At 47.8% G+C, this 17,629-nt stretch overlaps 6 protein-coding genes across 6 annotated transcripts; 3 read left to right on the forward strand and 3 right to left on the reverse strand.

Moving 5' to 3' along the window:
• Positions 1 to 90: 90 nt before the first annotated feature.
• ONS95_014377 (uncharacterized protein) lies at positions 91 to 1,869 on the forward strand (the record flags this gene model as incomplete). The annotated part of the gene is made up of 1 exon (XM_058508025.1): positions 91 to 1,869. The coding sequence occupies one exon, from the start codon at positions 91 to 93 to the stop codon at positions 1,867 to 1,869; it is 1,779 nt and encodes a 592-aa protein (XP_058355705.1).
• Positions 1,870 to 2,297: 428 nt separating this feature from the next.
• Positions 2,298 to 6,402, forward strand: ONS95_014378 (uncharacterized protein). The gene is made up of 3 exons (XM_058508026.1): positions 2,298 to 3,631; positions 3,679 to 3,839; positions 3,885 to 6,402. Exons 1-3 carry the CDS (start codon positions 3,087 to 3,089, stop codon positions 5,543 to 5,545), a joined length of 2,367 nt encoding a protein of 788 aa, XP_058355706.1. The 5' UTR covers positions 2,298 to 3,086; the 3' UTR covers positions 5,546 to 6,402.
• Positions 6,403 to 6,558: 156 nt separating this feature from the next.
• Positions 6,559 to 9,328, reverse strand: ONS95_014379 (uncharacterized protein). Its single transcript, XM_058508027.1, has 5 exons — positions 8,485 to 9,328; positions 8,228 to 8,433; positions 7,661 to 8,174; positions 7,289 to 7,610; positions 6,559 to 7,204 (listed from the first exon to the last, which is right to left on the reverse strand). Exons 1-5 carry the CDS (start codon positions 8,970 to 8,972, stop codon positions 6,572 to 6,574), a joined length of 2,163 nt encoding a protein of 720 aa, XP_058355707.1. The 5' UTR covers positions 8,973 to 9,328; the 3' UTR covers positions 6,559 to 6,571.
• A 1,414-nt stretch (positions 9,329 to 10,742) lies between these two features.
• On the reverse strand, positions 10,743 to 12,646 carry ONS95_014380 (uncharacterized protein). The gene is made up of 5 exons (XM_058508028.1): positions 12,540 to 12,646; positions 12,221 to 12,485; positions 12,037 to 12,157; positions 11,180 to 11,959; positions 10,743 to 11,095 (listed from the first exon to the last, which is right to left on the reverse strand). The coding sequence occupies exons 1-4, from the start codon at positions 12,603 to 12,605 to the stop codon at positions 11,575 to 11,577; spliced, it is 837 nt and encodes a 278-aa protein (XP_058355708.1). The 5' UTR covers positions 12,606 to 12,646; the 3' UTR covers positions 10,743 to 11,095; positions 11,180 to 11,574.
• A 1,281-nt stretch (positions 12,647 to 13,927) lies between these two features.
• ONS95_014381 (uncharacterized protein) lies at positions 13,928 to 14,311 on the reverse strand (the record flags this gene model as incomplete). The annotated part of the gene is made up of 1 exon (XM_058508029.1): positions 13,928 to 14,311. The coding sequence occupies one exon, from the start codon at positions 14,309 to 14,311 to the stop codon at positions 13,928 to 13,930; it is 384 nt and encodes a 127-aa protein (XP_058355709.1).
• A 2,225-nt stretch (positions 14,312 to 16,536) lies between these two features.
• Positions 16,537 to 16,869, forward strand: ONS95_014382 (uncharacterized protein; the record flags this gene model as incomplete). Its single annotated transcript, XM_058508030.1, has 1 exon — positions 16,537 to 16,869. One exon carries the CDS (start codon positions 16,537 to 16,539, stop codon positions 16,867 to 16,869), a length of 333 nt encoding a protein of 110 aa, XP_058355710.1.
• Positions 16,870 to 17,629: the final 760 nt, after the last annotated feature.

Genomic DNA, 17,629 nt, shown 5'->3' on the forward strand with positions numbered 1-17,629 from the left:
TGTATGAGCAGATTGTATTCCCAACTTTGGGTTTGCCCTCCTCCCACAACTGCACTATGAGGGAGACAGTCCTCTTGCTTACTGCCCACCATGCTCAACCAGGCAATGAAGTCTTTCTCGAACCTCACAATGGGCCCTCAAGATGAGCAAGAAGAAAAGAAGTCGCAAGAGACAACCAAATACTCACACTGGCGAATAGTCAGGGACGCAACCCTCATCACAACACAAGTACTAGAGCACAACTATGTCGGTGATGGTACAGCTACAAGCATGCACCAAATCGACTGGATTCCATCAGACCCACGAAACCCCCAAAACTTCCCGACAACAGTAAAATGGTTCGTAACAGCCATTTCCGCATTCTCAACACTCACAATGGCATTCGCTTCCTCGGCCTACACCGGCGCTCTCATCTCAATCGAAACCCAATTCTCTGCATCCTCACCAGTAGCTCTACTCGGCGTATCTCTCTTCGTCTTCGGTTTCGCAGTCGGTCCTCTCCTCTGGGCACCACTCTCCGAGCTCTACGGCCGCAGAAGCGTCTTCGTCCTCGCATACGGATTATTCGTAATCTTCAACATCGGCGCCGTCCTCTCAACCAGCATCTCTCAACTGATAGTCTTCCGATTCTTCGCTGGAGCGTTCGGCTCAGCTACACTTACCAATACGGGGGGTATGATAGCAGATATGTTCTCTGCTGCGGAGAGAGGGCTGCCAAGTAGTATTTTTGCTTCTGCGCCGTTTTTGGGACCGGTTATTGGGCCTATTGCGGGAGGGTTTTTGGGACAGTCGGCGGGTTGGGGGGGGATTGGGACGTTGATTACGGGGCTGAGTGCGTTGATGTGGACGCTTTTTTATATGTGCGTGCCGGAGACGTATGCGCCTTATCTATTGCGTTGTCGAGCGGCTAAGATGTCTGTCAAGACTGGGCGGCATTATATCAGTAAGATGGACCATCTTCGAGGGAAGCAGACGTTCAAGAAAACCATCTCTACGGCACTCTTGCGTCCTTGGAAACTCCTCTTCGCGGAACCGATCGTCTCGCTTCTCTCCGTGTATACGGCCATTGTCTTCGGGACTATGTACATGATGTTCGCAGCATATCCCATTGTTTTCGTGGACGGGTATGGACTCAGTCCCGGGGTCGCTGGTCTTCCGTTTCTAGGTTTGGCTGTGGGGATGTTACTCGCTTTGCTATTCCTGTTTTTGCAAGGGAAGCAGTACGCCCGAACAGCAGCGGCGTCTCCAAATGGAAAAGCACCACCCGAGGCTCGCTTAGTACCTTGCATGATAGGGGGTGTTGCCACACCAATAGGACTATTCTGGTTCGCATGGACGAACGGCCCTCCTTTAAACCCAATGATCTGTATAGCGGGTACCGTTCCTTTTGGGTTCGGAATGGTTCTTATTTTCCTAAGCGTCATCAATTATCTTGTAGATACGTACGCCATATACGCGGCGTCTGCCCTGGCTGCGAATGCGGCGTTGAGAAGTTTGTTCGCTGCGAGCTTTCCGCTATTTACTAAGGCTATGTATGCCAAGCTGGGAGTTCATTGGGCGAGCAGTGTTCCGGCTTTTCTGGCACTGGTTTGTGTGCCGTTGCCGTTTTGGTTTTATAGGTATGGAGAAAAAATTAGGAATAAGGGCGTGTATGTGCAGGAGGTAAAGCGGATTTTGGCTCAGATGGCTCAGACGCAGAAAAAAGTAGTTCCTGAAGGAAGGAGTGAAGCTTCATTGGAAAGGGGTAATTCAATGGAAGGTATTGGTTTGGATGAAAAAGGTGGAGCGTACAGGCCATGTTATGGGATGTTTTGTTTAGGCTGCTCTGATGAGTATTTGAATGTATGTAGGAATAGAAAATCGGAGTGAACTTACACTTTGAGAGCAGAGCAGTGTATCAGCAAGGAGAAGTCAAAACTGATGAGCCCGACTGAACATGTTACTCCTACCAAACCCACTCTGTTAACACGCAGGTTGAAGTGGCTGTCTAACGAGCGTTTCGACTCTTGCTTTTTTATAATTCATCGATTACTATCATCTTTACAAAGAAAGATATCTAATGGTCATAACACTGGAGGAGAGAATGCGCCGCATGTGGTTAACGAATCTAAGCGAGATGGAGTAAACAGTCTGTGACTCCGTCGCTTTCCGTCGGCCTGTCAGGATTAGGGCACTGTGCTAATCTACGCTGACGGTCTCGGAGCAGCAGCCTGTAAGCGAGTCGTAACCCTGATATCGTTCTGTTACACTTGTCAACATCCAACGCCACTCACAGTACCTCATTATACAATAATCTATTGTATGCCTACTGACACTCTATACGACCCAGGTTTCAAGCTCGCATTCCAAAAATAATTGCGCTGTATTGAGCCCAAATCAAACGTCGACTGATTCTAACCAACAGCAACCCAAGAGATATACAGAAATTGCCAACCAACACAGACGCGAAACCAGAGCGCTAACTATTCACCAATTACAGCAAACACAGATATTTGAGCTCTATAACTCACTTCTCATACCAGCTCAAATCCTCTCTGTGGCTTACGCTCACACTCTTGGCATCGCAACACCAACTCAGTCACGTGACTCGGGCCTCCTCCCCAGAACCAGCTCCAGATTCCAGGGTCCTAGCACAAAGCCGCAAATAACAGCTCCTTGCGGAATCCAGGCCACGGACACGACCCCATTATTGATCTCGCCACTCCATAATAAAACCCTTTCCTTCAGTCCCTATTGGCAATTCTCAGAATCTGTTTGGCTGACTACCATTCTGATTGGTCCCACACGAGAACGATTGAGCGGGTTTTCAGATGCAGCTACTACTGCCAAGCGACGAGCCGAGGATCCATGCACTGATGTGGGGAAGTTTTACCCATGAATGAGCACGTTTTTATCCGCTGGGTAGATAAGATGGCTGTTTATAAGATCTGGGTCTTGCTTTCTGCTTGTCAGACGGACGATCTTACCTTGCTTCGATTTTTCTGGTTGTGTTTATTGTTTACCTTTGTATGTGTTGGTGAAGTTAGCGACGCGAGAACCTTCATACCAGGACAAACTCACTGGCGAACACTTCGCCGTTCTCAGCCATGCATCTCACTACCCAGCTTGTCCTGCTCGCACAGCTGTCCTCGGGCGCTGTAGCTGTTAAACATGGTATCATCGGTATGGGAATCAGCATGTACAAGCCAGTCTGCGCATATGCGTGTCACGACTCCCTCGCTTCTCTCTGGCTCAACTGCACGACTTTCTCAACCGGGGACCACGACATGGAGGGTATGGACATGAAGCTTCTCAAGCGGATGGATATGGGAGAAGAAGTCGAGGCGACGACATCAATGGAGTGCGTGGCGAGCAACATGCCTTGGTTACAGACTTTGGCGTATTGTTTGAAAGACCGCTGTGGAATTGATGGGGTGGGAGAGAAGAAGATCGCCAAGGCGTACAGCAAGCTTTCGATGTCTGACACGGCTGTATACGAAGAGATGCTGCCTGCTACGGCGCCCACGACGGAGTTGGAGGCCGATGCGATGTGGTTGAATGAGACGAGTTTGGTAAACTACGAGATGTACTTTATGAATCGGCAGACGTTACAAGAGTTTGAGTATCAAGAGGAAACGCATGCTCAGCTTTCGTAAGTTGGACCTGTCCTAGCATTTGAACTGTGCTGACAAACACCAGGGTCGCTATCATGACTATCACAGTAGGATTTACTCTTCTCGCTGGAAAGTACATGAAATTCAGTGCTGCGGGCTTGGGGAACATGATTCCAATCAAGTTGTCAAAAGTTCTCTTGCTACCTGCTCTGTTCAACGGGAAGCATCAGCAACCTCTCGCAGGCAGTATGTTTCCAATTACTTAACCAAACTCCTCTAACACATCACCAGACATTGGATACGCCCCATCACGACTACTTTCCCTCATCATATTCATCTACGTCTTCCTCAACCTCATCTTCTCCGCTGTACCATACAAATCAGTCTTCCCACAATCTTCAAGTGCTTGGTTCGCAGACTCCAAATCCGAAATCTCAACTTACGTGACCAACCGAACTGGCGTTCTCTCATTCGCCAACATCGCATTATCAATCCTCTTCGCTGGCCGCAACAATCCCCTCATCTGGTTCACAGGCCTCAGTCAAACTACATGTCTGACTTTCCACCGCTGGGCAGCTCGCGTAGCGACAGTGCAGGCTGTCGTCCACTCGATCATATACACGTATCTCGATTTCTGGGGCGGTGGTTCAGCAAAATATTACGCCAATATCAAGCTTCCATACTACTACTGGGGCATAATTGGTACCATCTTCCTCTGCCTCGCCATCACCTTCTCAATCCTCCCTATCCGGCGTTTCCAGTACGAGATCTTCCTTGTCACACACATCATCATGGTTATCATCGCGCTGGTAGGCTGTTGGTACCACGTCGTTCTTCGCTTCACCTATAATTGGGGCTACGAAGTCTGGTTGTACATAGCCATCGCATTCTGGGGCTTCGAACGTCTAAGCAGAATGGCTATCATCGTATACAGAAACATGGTCGGATCGACCACCACCCAAGCAGTAGCCGAACTCACCCCTGGCGGAAAATTCATGAAACTCACCGTCTACCCTTCCAAGAACTGGAATTACAAGCCCGGGCAACACTCATTCTTGTATTTCCCATCCACAGGTCGATTCTGGGAAAATCATCCTTTCTCCATTGCGGGATGGGATACCGGGTCCATGACTTCAGTTACACCGTCTAGAAATATCGCAACACATCAAGAGTCCGGCGTGACCGCAACAACGCCGACAAACAAAGACGTCGAGAAAGACCTCCAAATAACCACCGCCCCCGTCCGAGACTCCGACTCCACATCCTCGCTTCCAGCCTCACACTCCTCAACCACAACAACACGCATCACCCAGTCTCACTCCCATCCAGCCCTCGCCTCCCGCCCCAGTATAACCTTCCTCCTCCGCCCCATGTCAGGCCTAACCTCCTCCCTCCACACATCCCTCTCCTCCCCACAATCGCAATCCCTACCCCCATCACCCACCTACCTCCCCCTCACACTCGAAGGACCCTACGGGCACTCCATCGACCTCTCGCACGCCGACACCATCCTCTGCATTGGCGGCGGAATCGGCATCACCGCTTTACTATCCTACATTCAATTCTTCGTTGAAGCGCGACGCTCGGGGGCCACTTCTGTTATAAAAGCCTCGCGGCTAGTTCTTACGTGGAGCTTTCGCGAGCGAGAACTTGCTAGTGTTGTAAGGAGGATGATTCCCCTGGATGCGAGGGAGAGGGGGGTGGAGATGAGGTGGACTTGTACTGGGGGTGAGGGGGTGGTGAAGGGGGAAGGAGAGGGAGAGGAGGGTGTGGGGAGGGGCAGGTTGGATGTTGCGAAGGTGGTAGAGGAGGAGGTGGGGAGGGTGAGGAGGGTGGCGGTTTTGGTTTGCGCGCCGGGGGGATTGGCGGATGGAGTGAGGAGGGAGGTGGTGAGGTTGCATGGGGAGGGGGGGACGAGGATTGATTTGCATGAGGATAGTTTTGCTTGGTAATTGTGATATACTTTGGTGTTACATGCTCGATACAGAGGAAAACAGGTCACCTGCCTACACAGTATTAATGGTGTGAATGATATGATATCCCTTTCGCTTGTGTGTTACCTTCACAGCGAGCTTCCTGTGATAACCTATACCAAACCCTCCTCACATCCTCAAAATTTCTCAGACAGATAACATCTTTTCTCTTCTTCCTGATCTTGACCTTCCTTCACACGATATTTAGAGCTGAGAAATATCTGTTCTTAAACACCACCAAGAGCGAATAGCAACAGAAGTTCATCGAACATCAAATACAACCATTCTGCCCACCACTACCTGCAGCAAAGTCGACACCAAACCCCATTCCGACAGCCATACTCACCTCCACACCCACGTAAATAACCTCTTATGCCTGTTCGACCAATCAAAACCATTGCCCAGCGGAGAAGGTAGCTTGGTTTCGCGTCAACCAATGCAACATAGGAGGAAGACAGACAGATTCATACGCCGTTAGTTGCTCTTGTCTCGCTGGCTGCTGAAGCTGTCTGTGAGCAATGGCAGGTGTCGAGCTGGTTCCATGTATATTGTTTCTGCTCTTCAAAGGATGTTGTCATACAGATAGATGACTTTCTTGATATTCGCGGGTTGGTCGGGATCTTTGGCCTGGTATCGCCGACAAATCATGGATTGAACTGGACCGGACTGGGTTGGATGTAATTTCATGCTTTGATGCAGCTTTTTTTTAATCTGATAATTGTCCTCAAATGGGCAGCTAGAGAGATATGATGCTACAGGAGCTGACCGTGCCGAGGATTGAGGGAACACAATCTCGCTTAATTTGTTTGGTCATCCAGCACTGGTCACCCTCTTTGCGAGTCCGTTCAAGACTCGCGTGATCATTGAAAATTATGATATCATTCAAGATTGGAATTATATAGCACTAATTATATTTTCTAGTCCTCACTAACAACCCCCCCAATTCGGCATTACCACCATACCACCCACCCACCAGCCAGCCAGCCAGTAAACCCCCCTCACTCCCTATGTCTTAATAATCTCACTCGCCCTCTCAATCCCCCTCACCGTCCTCCCCACCCACTCCCTCGCAACATCCCACTCCCCCGCCTCCACAGCCTCCGTAATCCCCGCATAAGTCACAGCCGCATACCCGGTATCCAGCCCGGGACTCGTAACAACATGTCTGTAAAACTCCCTCGTCGGTAATCCACCCTGCGAGACGAACCCGCGCTGGAAATCACGGTATTTGTGGTTGACGACTGTGATTAGCTCGCTGTTGTTGGTTAGTATGGCTTGTTGTTCGAGATCTTTGACTTCTTTTCCGCGGGCTTGGAAGGTTTGGATGGCGGATAGGAGGGAGGAGGTGTCGAGTGTGGAGTTGGAGCTGGAGGTGGAATTGGTGGGGGAGGAGGCGGAGGAGATCACGTCTTGGAGGTCCTCGTAGTAGGCTTGTAATTCTACGCCGTAGTTGGGGAGGTCGAGGGGGAGGAGATTGTCGGATGAGAGGTGGTAGGTGAGGAGCGTGAGGAATTGGCCCATGGTGGAGTGGAGGTGGAAGCCTGGGTCGCCGAATGTGGACATCCAGTGGTAGGTGTCATAATTGGAGTGGTAGTGCCAGACTGGGTCTGTGGGGCCGCCGCCGGATCCGACGTCGAGCTGTTTGTAAAATGTGCATCAGTATGGAACATGATTTTAATGGAATTGTGATTTGAGGTGGGGGAAGATATTTGAAGTACTTACAGAACTTATCCCCTTGTGCAAGAACGCGGTATAATCACTTCCGCTTCCAAGAACCCCAATTTCTCCATTAGAGGCTTCGTTCCAGGCTTCATAGAGTGAGATGTTAAAAGCTCCATCGTTGGGATGAATGACTTTCTCGAAAAGCTCTAATGCAATTTTATGGAGTTCGGGAGTAGCGGAAAGAGATGGTCGTGGCCCAGATACTGCGACGTCGATGTTCAAGTAGGCGACAGCAGTCTCGGTGAGCCAGTTAATGTATTCTTCGACCCATTCAGTGGATCCAATCAAACCATACTCTTCGGCATCCCAAGAAGCTAGAACACTTCACCAAGTCAATACTGTACTGTGTGAAATAATTTAGAGATCACTTGCATGTTCCTCTTCGGCTTCCACCCAGACCCAAGCAACTTTCCAAACGCCTTTGACAACTCAACCATGATCGCCGATCCAGAATTTGGATCCCCTGCACCACCAATCATCCACGTATCACGATGATTGCCCACAACAATCGTCTCATCACTATTGGTTCCATTAAGCCATCCAATTGCATTCCATATAGTCGTGATGTTACTCTCCATCAGATTGTGAAGAGATAGCTTGACACCCGGCGCAGGTCCAGTGCTATACGTCGCGTTCAGGGCCCCAACCCAAGCAGTTCGATTAACTTCAGCTCCGGGTGTTCCGTGCCCGTCAAGAGCTTGCAGGAGGGACTGTGCAGCAGAGTAAGAGATGGGAATGGATGGGATTTGAGGCATCACGTTTTCGGTCCCTGTACACGGAGACCCGGGCTTGGAAGGGTAGCCTGGTGTAGTGGGATCACCGGGGTTGGTGGATAGGAAGAGAACTGAGCCTTTTTGGACGGCATTTGGATGTCTTGCTGGGCCATCTGAATGTGATGGTTAACAAATCTGACCATTCACTACGAGGGATAGTACATACTAGGATATGCTTCGTAGCCATTGGCAACCGTAATTTCACCATCACCATCAGTATCAGAGAAGATGACAGTTCCGATCATTCCATGCTCTTCAGCGTTTTTGACTTTCAGACCCCGGAAAGGGCCCCCGTACTTCGCAAGGGCAATCTTGCCCTCAAGTTCGACACCAAGCTCAATTAGGCGCTCAAAATCAACTTGTTGTCCACGTCTGATACCCGTTAGTGAGTTGTCATCTTTTTAAGCTTGAAACTCTACTCACCCAACATAAACATATTCCGCCTCAACGTCACCACTGGCCGAGAATCCGTGAAAGGTTGGCTGATTATCTGGTCTGCCTGTAACATCATCTTCTGGCAAAACGTCCTCCTTGATATTGACCTCCTGCGTCGTCCCATTCGGAAAAGTCACATGCAAGGAAGCAGACACGGGATAACTCAGATAGACCTCATACTCGTCCAAACGAGACTGGAACCCGTACTCCGCCCATTTGTCAGCTGTCCATTGAGCTGATGCACGGCCGAGTCCGGCAAGTTTGTTCTCGTGCGTGTAGTAGTAGGACCATTGATCAATGGTATTGTTGTCAAAAGAGTTGACAAGAGTGGTTTCTTGATCGGTGAGCACGGGTGGGAAGGCAGCTTGTCGCCTGAAATTGCGCTTGCGGTGAGTATGTTTCGGAGCTTGGTTGAATTCTCGCAAGCAGGCAAGTGTAACAGTTGCTAAGGAGAGGGAGAGTAAAAAGCGATACATCTTGGTTCGGCGTGAAAATTACGTTCCCGAAGAGTAACGAGGATGATGTGCATTCGCTTTGATGTCTAGGAGAAGCCATCCCGATCATATATGGCTGATCCGGAGTCCCATTATTTCGTAATCCCAAGCTGCAAGTTCCCAGGCAGACTGGCTTGGTTCCCCAAAACGAATCAAAACCCTCATCGGCATGCCGTCATGCTATTGCCCAGAGTCTTGAGATCAGAGTTCGGATGCCCAGGTTGAGCCGAAAGTAACACCACAACATGGCAGCGGGTAAGACGGTGATACTTTGACCTTCCCGTCTTGTTTTAGATGCCAAGGGGTCAGATCGTCACAGAAGAGGGGCGGTCACTGAGGAGCTTGATGGTGGGGGCGGGGTAACAACGTAACGTGATATGTTCTCGGGCTCCCAAGACGCTATTCATAAGCTGCAGGAAGAGCAGCGTAATCATGGATTCGAGTCTAAAACTGAGTAACTGATGTTTTGTCGGAATTCGGATTTATTGAAGTCCTGAGAGAATATTTGATGGCCTTGGTCAGGCTCAAAGCGAACACTGATCGGCCTTTCTGAACATAAAGTTCTCTCTAACCTTAGTAAGAAAGTCCAATTAAACTTCCATGTTTTCAAGCTGGTTTCTGAACTTCACCCAAATTATCCGAGGAGAAAGTAGCTGTGGGTCCTTACGGTCATGTTTCTTCCGCCCTTCTGCTGGCAGCAATATTAAGATGACAACCATCCTAAAGCTACAGAACCAGACGCTACCTCAAGCCTTCAATCCATCCATAAGTTCTTGTGGGTTACTCGCATGTTGGCTTTGTTGTCTTCTTGTATGGCATCTTGCCAATTTAGATATTTGTTGTCTAGTCTGGAAGCATCGTCAGTTCTTGCCATTTTCATCCTCTTGTATGCATGAAATATCTCAATGCTAGTCCCCAACGATCTTATTTATCAAATCTTAAGGTACCAAGCGCTCTTTAGAGTTAAGCCATCGATTGTAGTATGTGGAATCGAGATTAGTCTTTGTTTCTAGAAGTGGTGATGTTGTTCTCATCTCACTATCTATCGAAAAGCTCAACATTTGAGCCCCAGAACTGTACTTGCTGATTTCAAGGTCTGAGATTAATATTGGAGTGGATATAAGATACTCCATTCACTGTGTATATCTAGAATAGCTGCATAAAGCCATGAAAGCTCGCCGTTGATAGTGAAAGTATATTCTGTCCCAGATAGTGTTCGTATCAACTCAAGGCAAGTTGGCCGGACCTTCGATTATACTCTCCAAGGTCAGTGCGTAGTCAAGCTTAAACACCATGACTCATGGATTCTATGTAGAACAATGCCTCATGGACGTTCAACGGGCTTCTGTGGTCAATATCGAGATTTGAAGATTCTTGAAGATCGTTCCTCTCAGCTACTGGAAGATAGCCGTGACGCATGGGCATCTTCACCAAGGTAATATTCTCATATCCCAACTAAATCCACTTCGCCTCTTTACTGCCCTCACAGCTGCTAGACGAGAAACACTGTTTTACAAGGGGGAGAACGCTTCAAGGGACACCATTTAATTAAGCCAGCAAAACCTGGAGGACGCACGTGCTAGTCAGCTTTCGTGCTGCCCCGTGTAAAAATATGTTTTCGGCAATTGAGGCGAGATATAGTAACGAGTTGCTGAGTGAAACGCCTTTCTGACTCTCTGCCAATCATAGAGCAACAAACCTTTGCCAGAATTCTTTCATGATTATCCTCAATGAGGTAATAGGTGAAATGTTGAGCATTCAATCAGCCTTTACATGACCCTATGTCATTAACCCCCTTCCAACTATTCGAATCTATTTCTTAACTACTCATACATTTAAAACGAGGGCAATGCTTTGAAAATTAACAGACCAGTCCAATTGGTCCCTTTGCAACGGCAGAAATCCTTCTCCTCACCCTCCTTCGGAATTTCATAGTCAGAGTAGACGCTACCCTTAATCTCAACGGACAATGCACACCCTGTTTCACGATACTTCTGACCTTGATTTACAAACCTTCCCTTGAAGTCACAGTAGTCCAGCACAGGTTCATCTCGTGGGATACTGCAAAAGTCTGGCGGAGATCCAATATTCGGATCCGCGATAGGCTAACCTTGTTGACAAGTATCAACTTTAAATCATGTTAAGATCTATCAACGATTTCATATAAATGCCGGCGAGATTAAACTTACCCGGAAAGAAGGCAACATAGTTATAAACCGGAAATCCACCTGGAACCGGGTTACTGCTGCTTGCGATACACAATGGCGTAGTAGGTTGAGTCGGCTGAGGTGGTTCTGAAGTTGGTTCAGAAGGACTTTCTGGTATTATGGTCGTTCCGGCAACCACGACGATAAGGTCAGATGGATATGTGGGCGGGTCTCTGAACACCGGTCCTTGGTCTTCGTAAACGAAAAATGGATCGTAATCAGAATCGTCGGAACATGCTGTGCATTGACAATTCTCAGTCACTGTCTTCGTCGCTCCTTGTGCATCGCAAGCCGTAACCTCATCGCAGTGGGTAAAGGTGGTAGTCGTCGCCGAGAAGCTAGTCACTGTCTCTGTACAGACTGACACCGTCTTCGGATCAGTACAATCCACCACGTCCAGGCACTGCACGTCTGGCTACAAGTGGGAAACCAGCACCTACGGCATTCCAAGCTTCGATGGCGATGAGATACCTGTGGCCGGGGACAAGGTCCACAAGGGATGCAGAGCCGCCGGGAAGGAAACCTCCAAGTAGAAGAAACGAGCAAGGCTGGTCCTGGTCCCAGAAATAGACGTTGTACTGTGATACTGTGTCACTGTACGAGCCTGTAGATGCCGTCCAAGTGACGTCTATCCCATTCGCAGTAGGACGGGTGACAACATTGGTTGGTGCCGATGCTGTATGAGGGCGAGCTATGGCAGAGTACCACGCAGTCCATGCGCCTTTGCGATTTCCTGCGCTCGATCGAATTCGAACCTCATATCTACACCACACAATGTCAGTCGCTTCACTACAGTCCTATATATAGTCTGGTGAAGACGGCAGACTCGAAAAACGTACTTCCAGCCATCAAGAGCCCATCTCGAATCCCACCTATTGGACGCGACACTTCCGGGAGAGAAGTTATATGGAGCCCCACCATTGATTATGTACTCCACATCGTATGAGTAGACTCCATAAACTGCAAACCGGTGTTAGTGAGGGTTTAGTATACCGATACCACACTGTCGATGGGTAAGCATACCTTTATCCCAAGTAGCCGTAACACCAAGATCAGAAGAGAACATTCGGAAATTCCCTGGCGTAGGCAGTGACCTTGAAGGTATGTTCCCTGGAATCTCGAGCGGCGTTCTCCCGATTCTTAGGCCACTGACCAGTGCTCGGCTGAATCCGCGAGCAATTTGATACTCACCAAGTTCATTTGGATGAAGGCCGTCGTATGCGGCAGGACAGTTATCTGGGTATTGAGGCCCGCAATTGTATTCTTCTCGAACTGGTGCCCATGTAACCTACGAGAAAGATTAGCTGAGCTGTGGCAATTAGAGACTTTTCATATGGCTCACTGGGGATGAAGGCGTGCTCCATTCTCTGACTTGAGACTTTAACATGCGGTTATAAGAGTCTGTCATTTTGACTAGGTTCTCACGACCACCAATAAATGTTCGGTGAACTTGAAGCATGTATTAGTGGAATGTTCGGCACGTGCCATGGGCACACACATCAAGCTTACCGACGCATGTTAGCCCTACGGGTTTTTTTTTTACAGACACTGTCTGCACTTCCTACAGATATTATCTGTAAATAGGCTTTTTAGACGGATTTTCTATCTGTATTTTAGTTAATTATCTGTATTTTTCTTAGCTAGATTCTCTGATTCTAATTGATTTTTAGAGATTTAGAGTGAAAATACAGATATTATCTGTAATTTAAGGGAAATATAGTTATTATCTGTATTTTAAGAGTTTTCTAACTAATAAAGTTAATTTCTCCCCTCTTATTTCCTCCCCCTCTTTTCCTTTTCCTTCTTTTCCCTTTTCCTACTCTCTCTCTCTCCCTCTAATCTAAGGTAGGTCTTCTTCTAAGGTAAGTCTCCTTCTAAGGTAGGTCTCCTCCTAAGGTACGTCTCCCTCCCTCCTAAGGTAGGTCTCCCTCCCCCTCCTAAGGTAAGTCCCCCTCTTAACCTCCCTCCCCCTCCTAAGGTAGGTCTCCCTCCCTCTATCCCGAGTGTTCCGGAGGTAGGTAGTAAAAGGTCTGTGTTTAACTTTATATTAAAACATGAAAAGTCTGTGATACATACTAAATTATCTATGCTTTTTAATGTATCTATTACAGATATTATCTGCACTTTTTAGACACACTTATAGCAGATATTATCTCAATTTTGTCTGTATTTTACTACTACTAGGAACAAAGATAAAATGCAGACACTTTACAGACGTTATCTGCATGAAAACCCCCGTAGGGTAGGTCTTACGCGGCGTGCATTATTAATCAGATTCCGCATGTTACTAATCAAACCTTTGTCGTCGGAGTAATAAAATCCCAGGTCATTAAAACCGAGCTTAATCAACATAAGATCAGCTGGATAGTCTCTTGCAACTTTTTCGATCAAATATTGATCAGTTGAGGCTGCACGACCAGTGACAGCAAAATGTTTTCTGGGTAAATATTTAGAAGCTTATCGTGAATGTGGATGGGGCAGGTTTCACCCACAAATTGCCCAAAGACTTGATGCCTAGATTGTACCCGCCGTCAGTATTAGGAGGCGATGCAGTGGGATTTGCTCTGTACAATGCAGGTCTATCTGGAGGCCCAGGTGCAGGAGGTGCCTTTGTACCAGCATATGGTCCAACATAACGTATTGCGATATTTTGGAAATTGAACCACTCTAGTAATCTGTACCGCCAGGTGAAGTCGCCCTCGCGGCAATGGATCATTGAGTCTCCAACCACTAAACTCTCAAAACATCTTGTCGTGTATCCAAGTGCCCGGAAGTGTTCTCTGTTTCTGACTCGTTGCTGTTTTCGGGTGGAATAACATCAGATTTGATATCGCTGACAACAGGCTCGCCTAGCGTCACCGGTAATGGAGGCATTGACGCTGCAAGTCTCAAGATACTGTCGTAGTTGGGAATGCCATCAGCACTAGGAGGGAGTGGAACCGGACTGCTCAGGTTTCCCGGCATAAGCTCAGTTTGAATAGAGACTTCCTGTGCTATTGCAGATGAAAAGTCGACAGACAGGTTCTGACCTGCTGCCAGGGGAGAAATAATCAGAACGATACACAATAGAAGCATCATAGCGATGCGCTGGTCACCAGAAAGTGGCCAAGACATGGTGAGAATATTTCTTGAATGAGATGTTTTGTGGAAGTGAAAAGGGAATGCTGAAGGGGAAAGCAGAGATGGGAGCACTGAGGGTTATCACATAGAGGGTACCAAGAGGTTGAACGGGAGTCACCTCGCTCATGATTCCTGCCGGCTACGAAGCTAGACGAAAAGTGTTCCCCGTCCATACCTATCTCCATGTATTTTTCCGTGGGCTTGCAATCACCCAATGCAGCCTCTCTGTGTATCTTCCAATCACCAACAGCGGGGTAGTACCTCGCCAGACTACCACTCGGCAGTGCCTACAGATGAAGTTCCATAAGCTATTTTGTTGGTCACAGTTGATCTGTCTTTATTGAGACTGTACTTTCCGAGTTGGAGGTATCTTAAACTGGGATTGAAAGACTACTTTCTTAGCAACAAGGTTCAGGTCTTATTGTTTCTCTCCAACATCACCATTCCAAGCGCCGAAGCTATCAGCTTGGCCAGCCTCTAATGAGTCGAATTATGCAAGGCGCCAATATGAGCCTTATGACGGTCTTGTTAAGTATTTTGGTAAGCTCTGCTATGCCACATCTAAACCGCAAACATAGGTGTTCCGTATGCCGGGTAAATAAAGAAGCGAGCTCGCTTCCATAGATACTGTACTGCATCCTCGCTTATCAGATTTCCAACCAACAAATCCTACCTAGGTAGTGCGCACTTGTTTACCGTCAATGCACTGCTACTACATAGCCCCAACTTAGAGCTAAGCCCTGCGCGTAATCGTGCCGTGCCCCTTAGTCACCCGGAGTTACTGATTCAGGTGTTTTCCCGGGAGCCGCCTCCAGTGGGACGTAGTGGCCTGTGCTTCACCACAAGCAGGCCACATCTCAACGACGACACATGGTCGAACCGGAACGATTAAGGGTCGAAGAGTCAAAAAAGCACTGGAACTCGATAAACGTAGCTTTTAAAATGTACAGAGTCAATGATTAAAGTTAGAATAACAGGTGAGATGTAGCACAAGTAAGTGACGTCGTCAGGAACGCGAAAGAGACTTACCTATGTATCTTTCCCAACACACCTCGTCAGAAGTCGAAGCTCAGTACATAATAACCTCTCAGTGTAGCATCAAGCTGTGACATTTAATATTACCCGGGTACCTTTGGATAGGACTGTAAATAGCGGTACTGGCGTAAGTTCGGTTTCGAACTCGCTTGGGAACAACCTCCTTGTCCATCAATCCCCAGGACTCAGCTACCAGCTTGGCAAGATCGCAAAGTACACCAAATACAATCATGTATGTTGGTGGCGTGTGTGATTCGCGTGCGGAGAAACCTTCTTCAGTAAAAGGTGCATTTTGATATAGGCAATTGACTTGGTTGGAAGACCCGCTAAGGCAGCTTAGCTTGTGTGATCACAACCGAAGCTACTGGCATGGGTATTATGTGTGGTCGACTTAATTAACTCATGCAAGACGGACAATGTGATGTTGGAATATGGGTTGCCTGGTTGAGGTTACCATTTGATAACAGGCATGGAGTAGAACTTCAGCCAAGTCAACTTAGCTGCATTTCATTGTTATGTTGATGATACGAGAGTTAAATGGTCAGGCAGGTTGATTTGTAAAGCAATGGTCAAATACCTGGAGGTCTCCCACCCTTTTTGGTCATCGCCATACTGCTGGTAACAAGCGGAACACAGCAGGCATGAAGTACTTTCAGTTTCATATCTTTGTCTCTGTCTTTTCATTCTTCTTTCTTCTGACTTTACTTGGTGTCATCTCACCCTCTTCATCAAGAGTACTTCCCAGTACGCGAGAAAGCAGTAGATGGAAAGATGACAAACGCGCGCTCGAAAACTTTCCAACCTCCCAGTTCAACTTGACAAACCTTGGATCGGGGAGCCTGCAAAAGCGTGGGCAATGCACGAAACAAGGCAACAAGTGGGTTTGCGCCAACAACAATACTCCTAGCATCACAGAGGCTAGAGAGTTATAAAAAAAAAAGCAATCCTAGAGGCAAACATCAATCGACAGTATTTCTACGCGGTATGAAAATGGGCCCCAGCTGTGAAACGGCGTGTTAGCTGAATTGAAACAGAATCTGGATGAGGAACAAGCCATCACAACCATCAGACAATACTGCACATGCAAGTCCAATGAGTTCAGCAAAGGGAAACCATGTGTAGGCTATAAAGATGCTGTTGAGAAAGACTGGGTCACTGCAGAGGCAAATTCTTTGAACAGGAGAATGGGTCAGAAAGGAGGACCGGGCAGCATAGGCTCATTGTTGATGCCTCGGACTATTAGCCAAGCGCTTCCAGAGGAGTGCAAGGGTGATATAGCCTTCTTCACTAAGAGTGATGAGGAGCCAGGCGAGAAGCACGAAAATCCAGAGGATCTCACATGGATTGGATGGGAGTTTCCAGCATTGACCAAGAACAAAAAGGTCGAACGTAACTGGCGAATTGACCCTAGGAAAGGTTTTGACAATAAACCGGTGCTATTGTGGTCGAAAAACGGCCCGGAGAAGAAACAGCGCGGCGTCGATGATACAGTCAAGCCACTTCGCCGGAAGTCATGATTGCTCAGGCTATGCAGGTTCTAGTGTGGAGGGGAGACAGGCATGTAGTAAAGGAGGATAAGAGAGGACCAGGGAAGAGTTGGAGCAGTCTGGCACAGCAGAGCATCTGAGTTGGGGTTAGTCAGGCGGTCTTCGCTGAGTGTTTTTGAGTGGCAGTGAAATTTTATTGGCATTCAACATTATGACTGCCTGTCTATTGATGGTTAAGCACATCAAAGTCTTAACAGTAAAGTCAAGCCTGTGAAGAATTCCGGAGCATTTCTCCGAAAGCTAGTCCTCTGCCCAGGCGACTCGGACGATTTTATAGCGCTACATCAGCTGTTTGGGGAGTCTCTTCCGGTGCACAGGGTGGTACTAGTGTCAAACGATTGTCCTTGTCATATATGGAGGCAGCTGCATGCCGCAGATGCCTGGGATTCTCTGCAAGGGCCCATTCTTGGCGCATCGAGGATGAATAGAATGGCACGGTTCCATCAAGTTCATATTGAGCTTATTTGATATAAGGTTCAACCGCTTTCGTCAGGCTCGAGTCACCTACAAGGTAATTTTGGATAGATGTGAGTAAAGTTAAACATACATAGCTCGGCTCGCATCGCTGAGTGAGGTCCTCACAGAAATGATCCATAAAAGCATTACAGCGACATCCTTTCACATAGTATCGCTTAATTTCACCATATCTACACTATGTTACCAACCCCGCTTATTCCCAACGGGACGTCCCAATTCGCTGCACTGGGCTAACAAAGCACACCTACTGTGT

This window comes from Cadophora gregata (assembly GCF_030347475.1).
Source record: "Cadophora gregata isolate MNR1 chromosome Unknown scaffold_9, whole genome shotgun sequence".
Classification (NCBI taxonomy): Eukaryota; Fungi; Ascomycota; class Leotiomycetes; order Helotiales; family Ploettnerulaceae; genus Cadophora; species Cadophora gregata.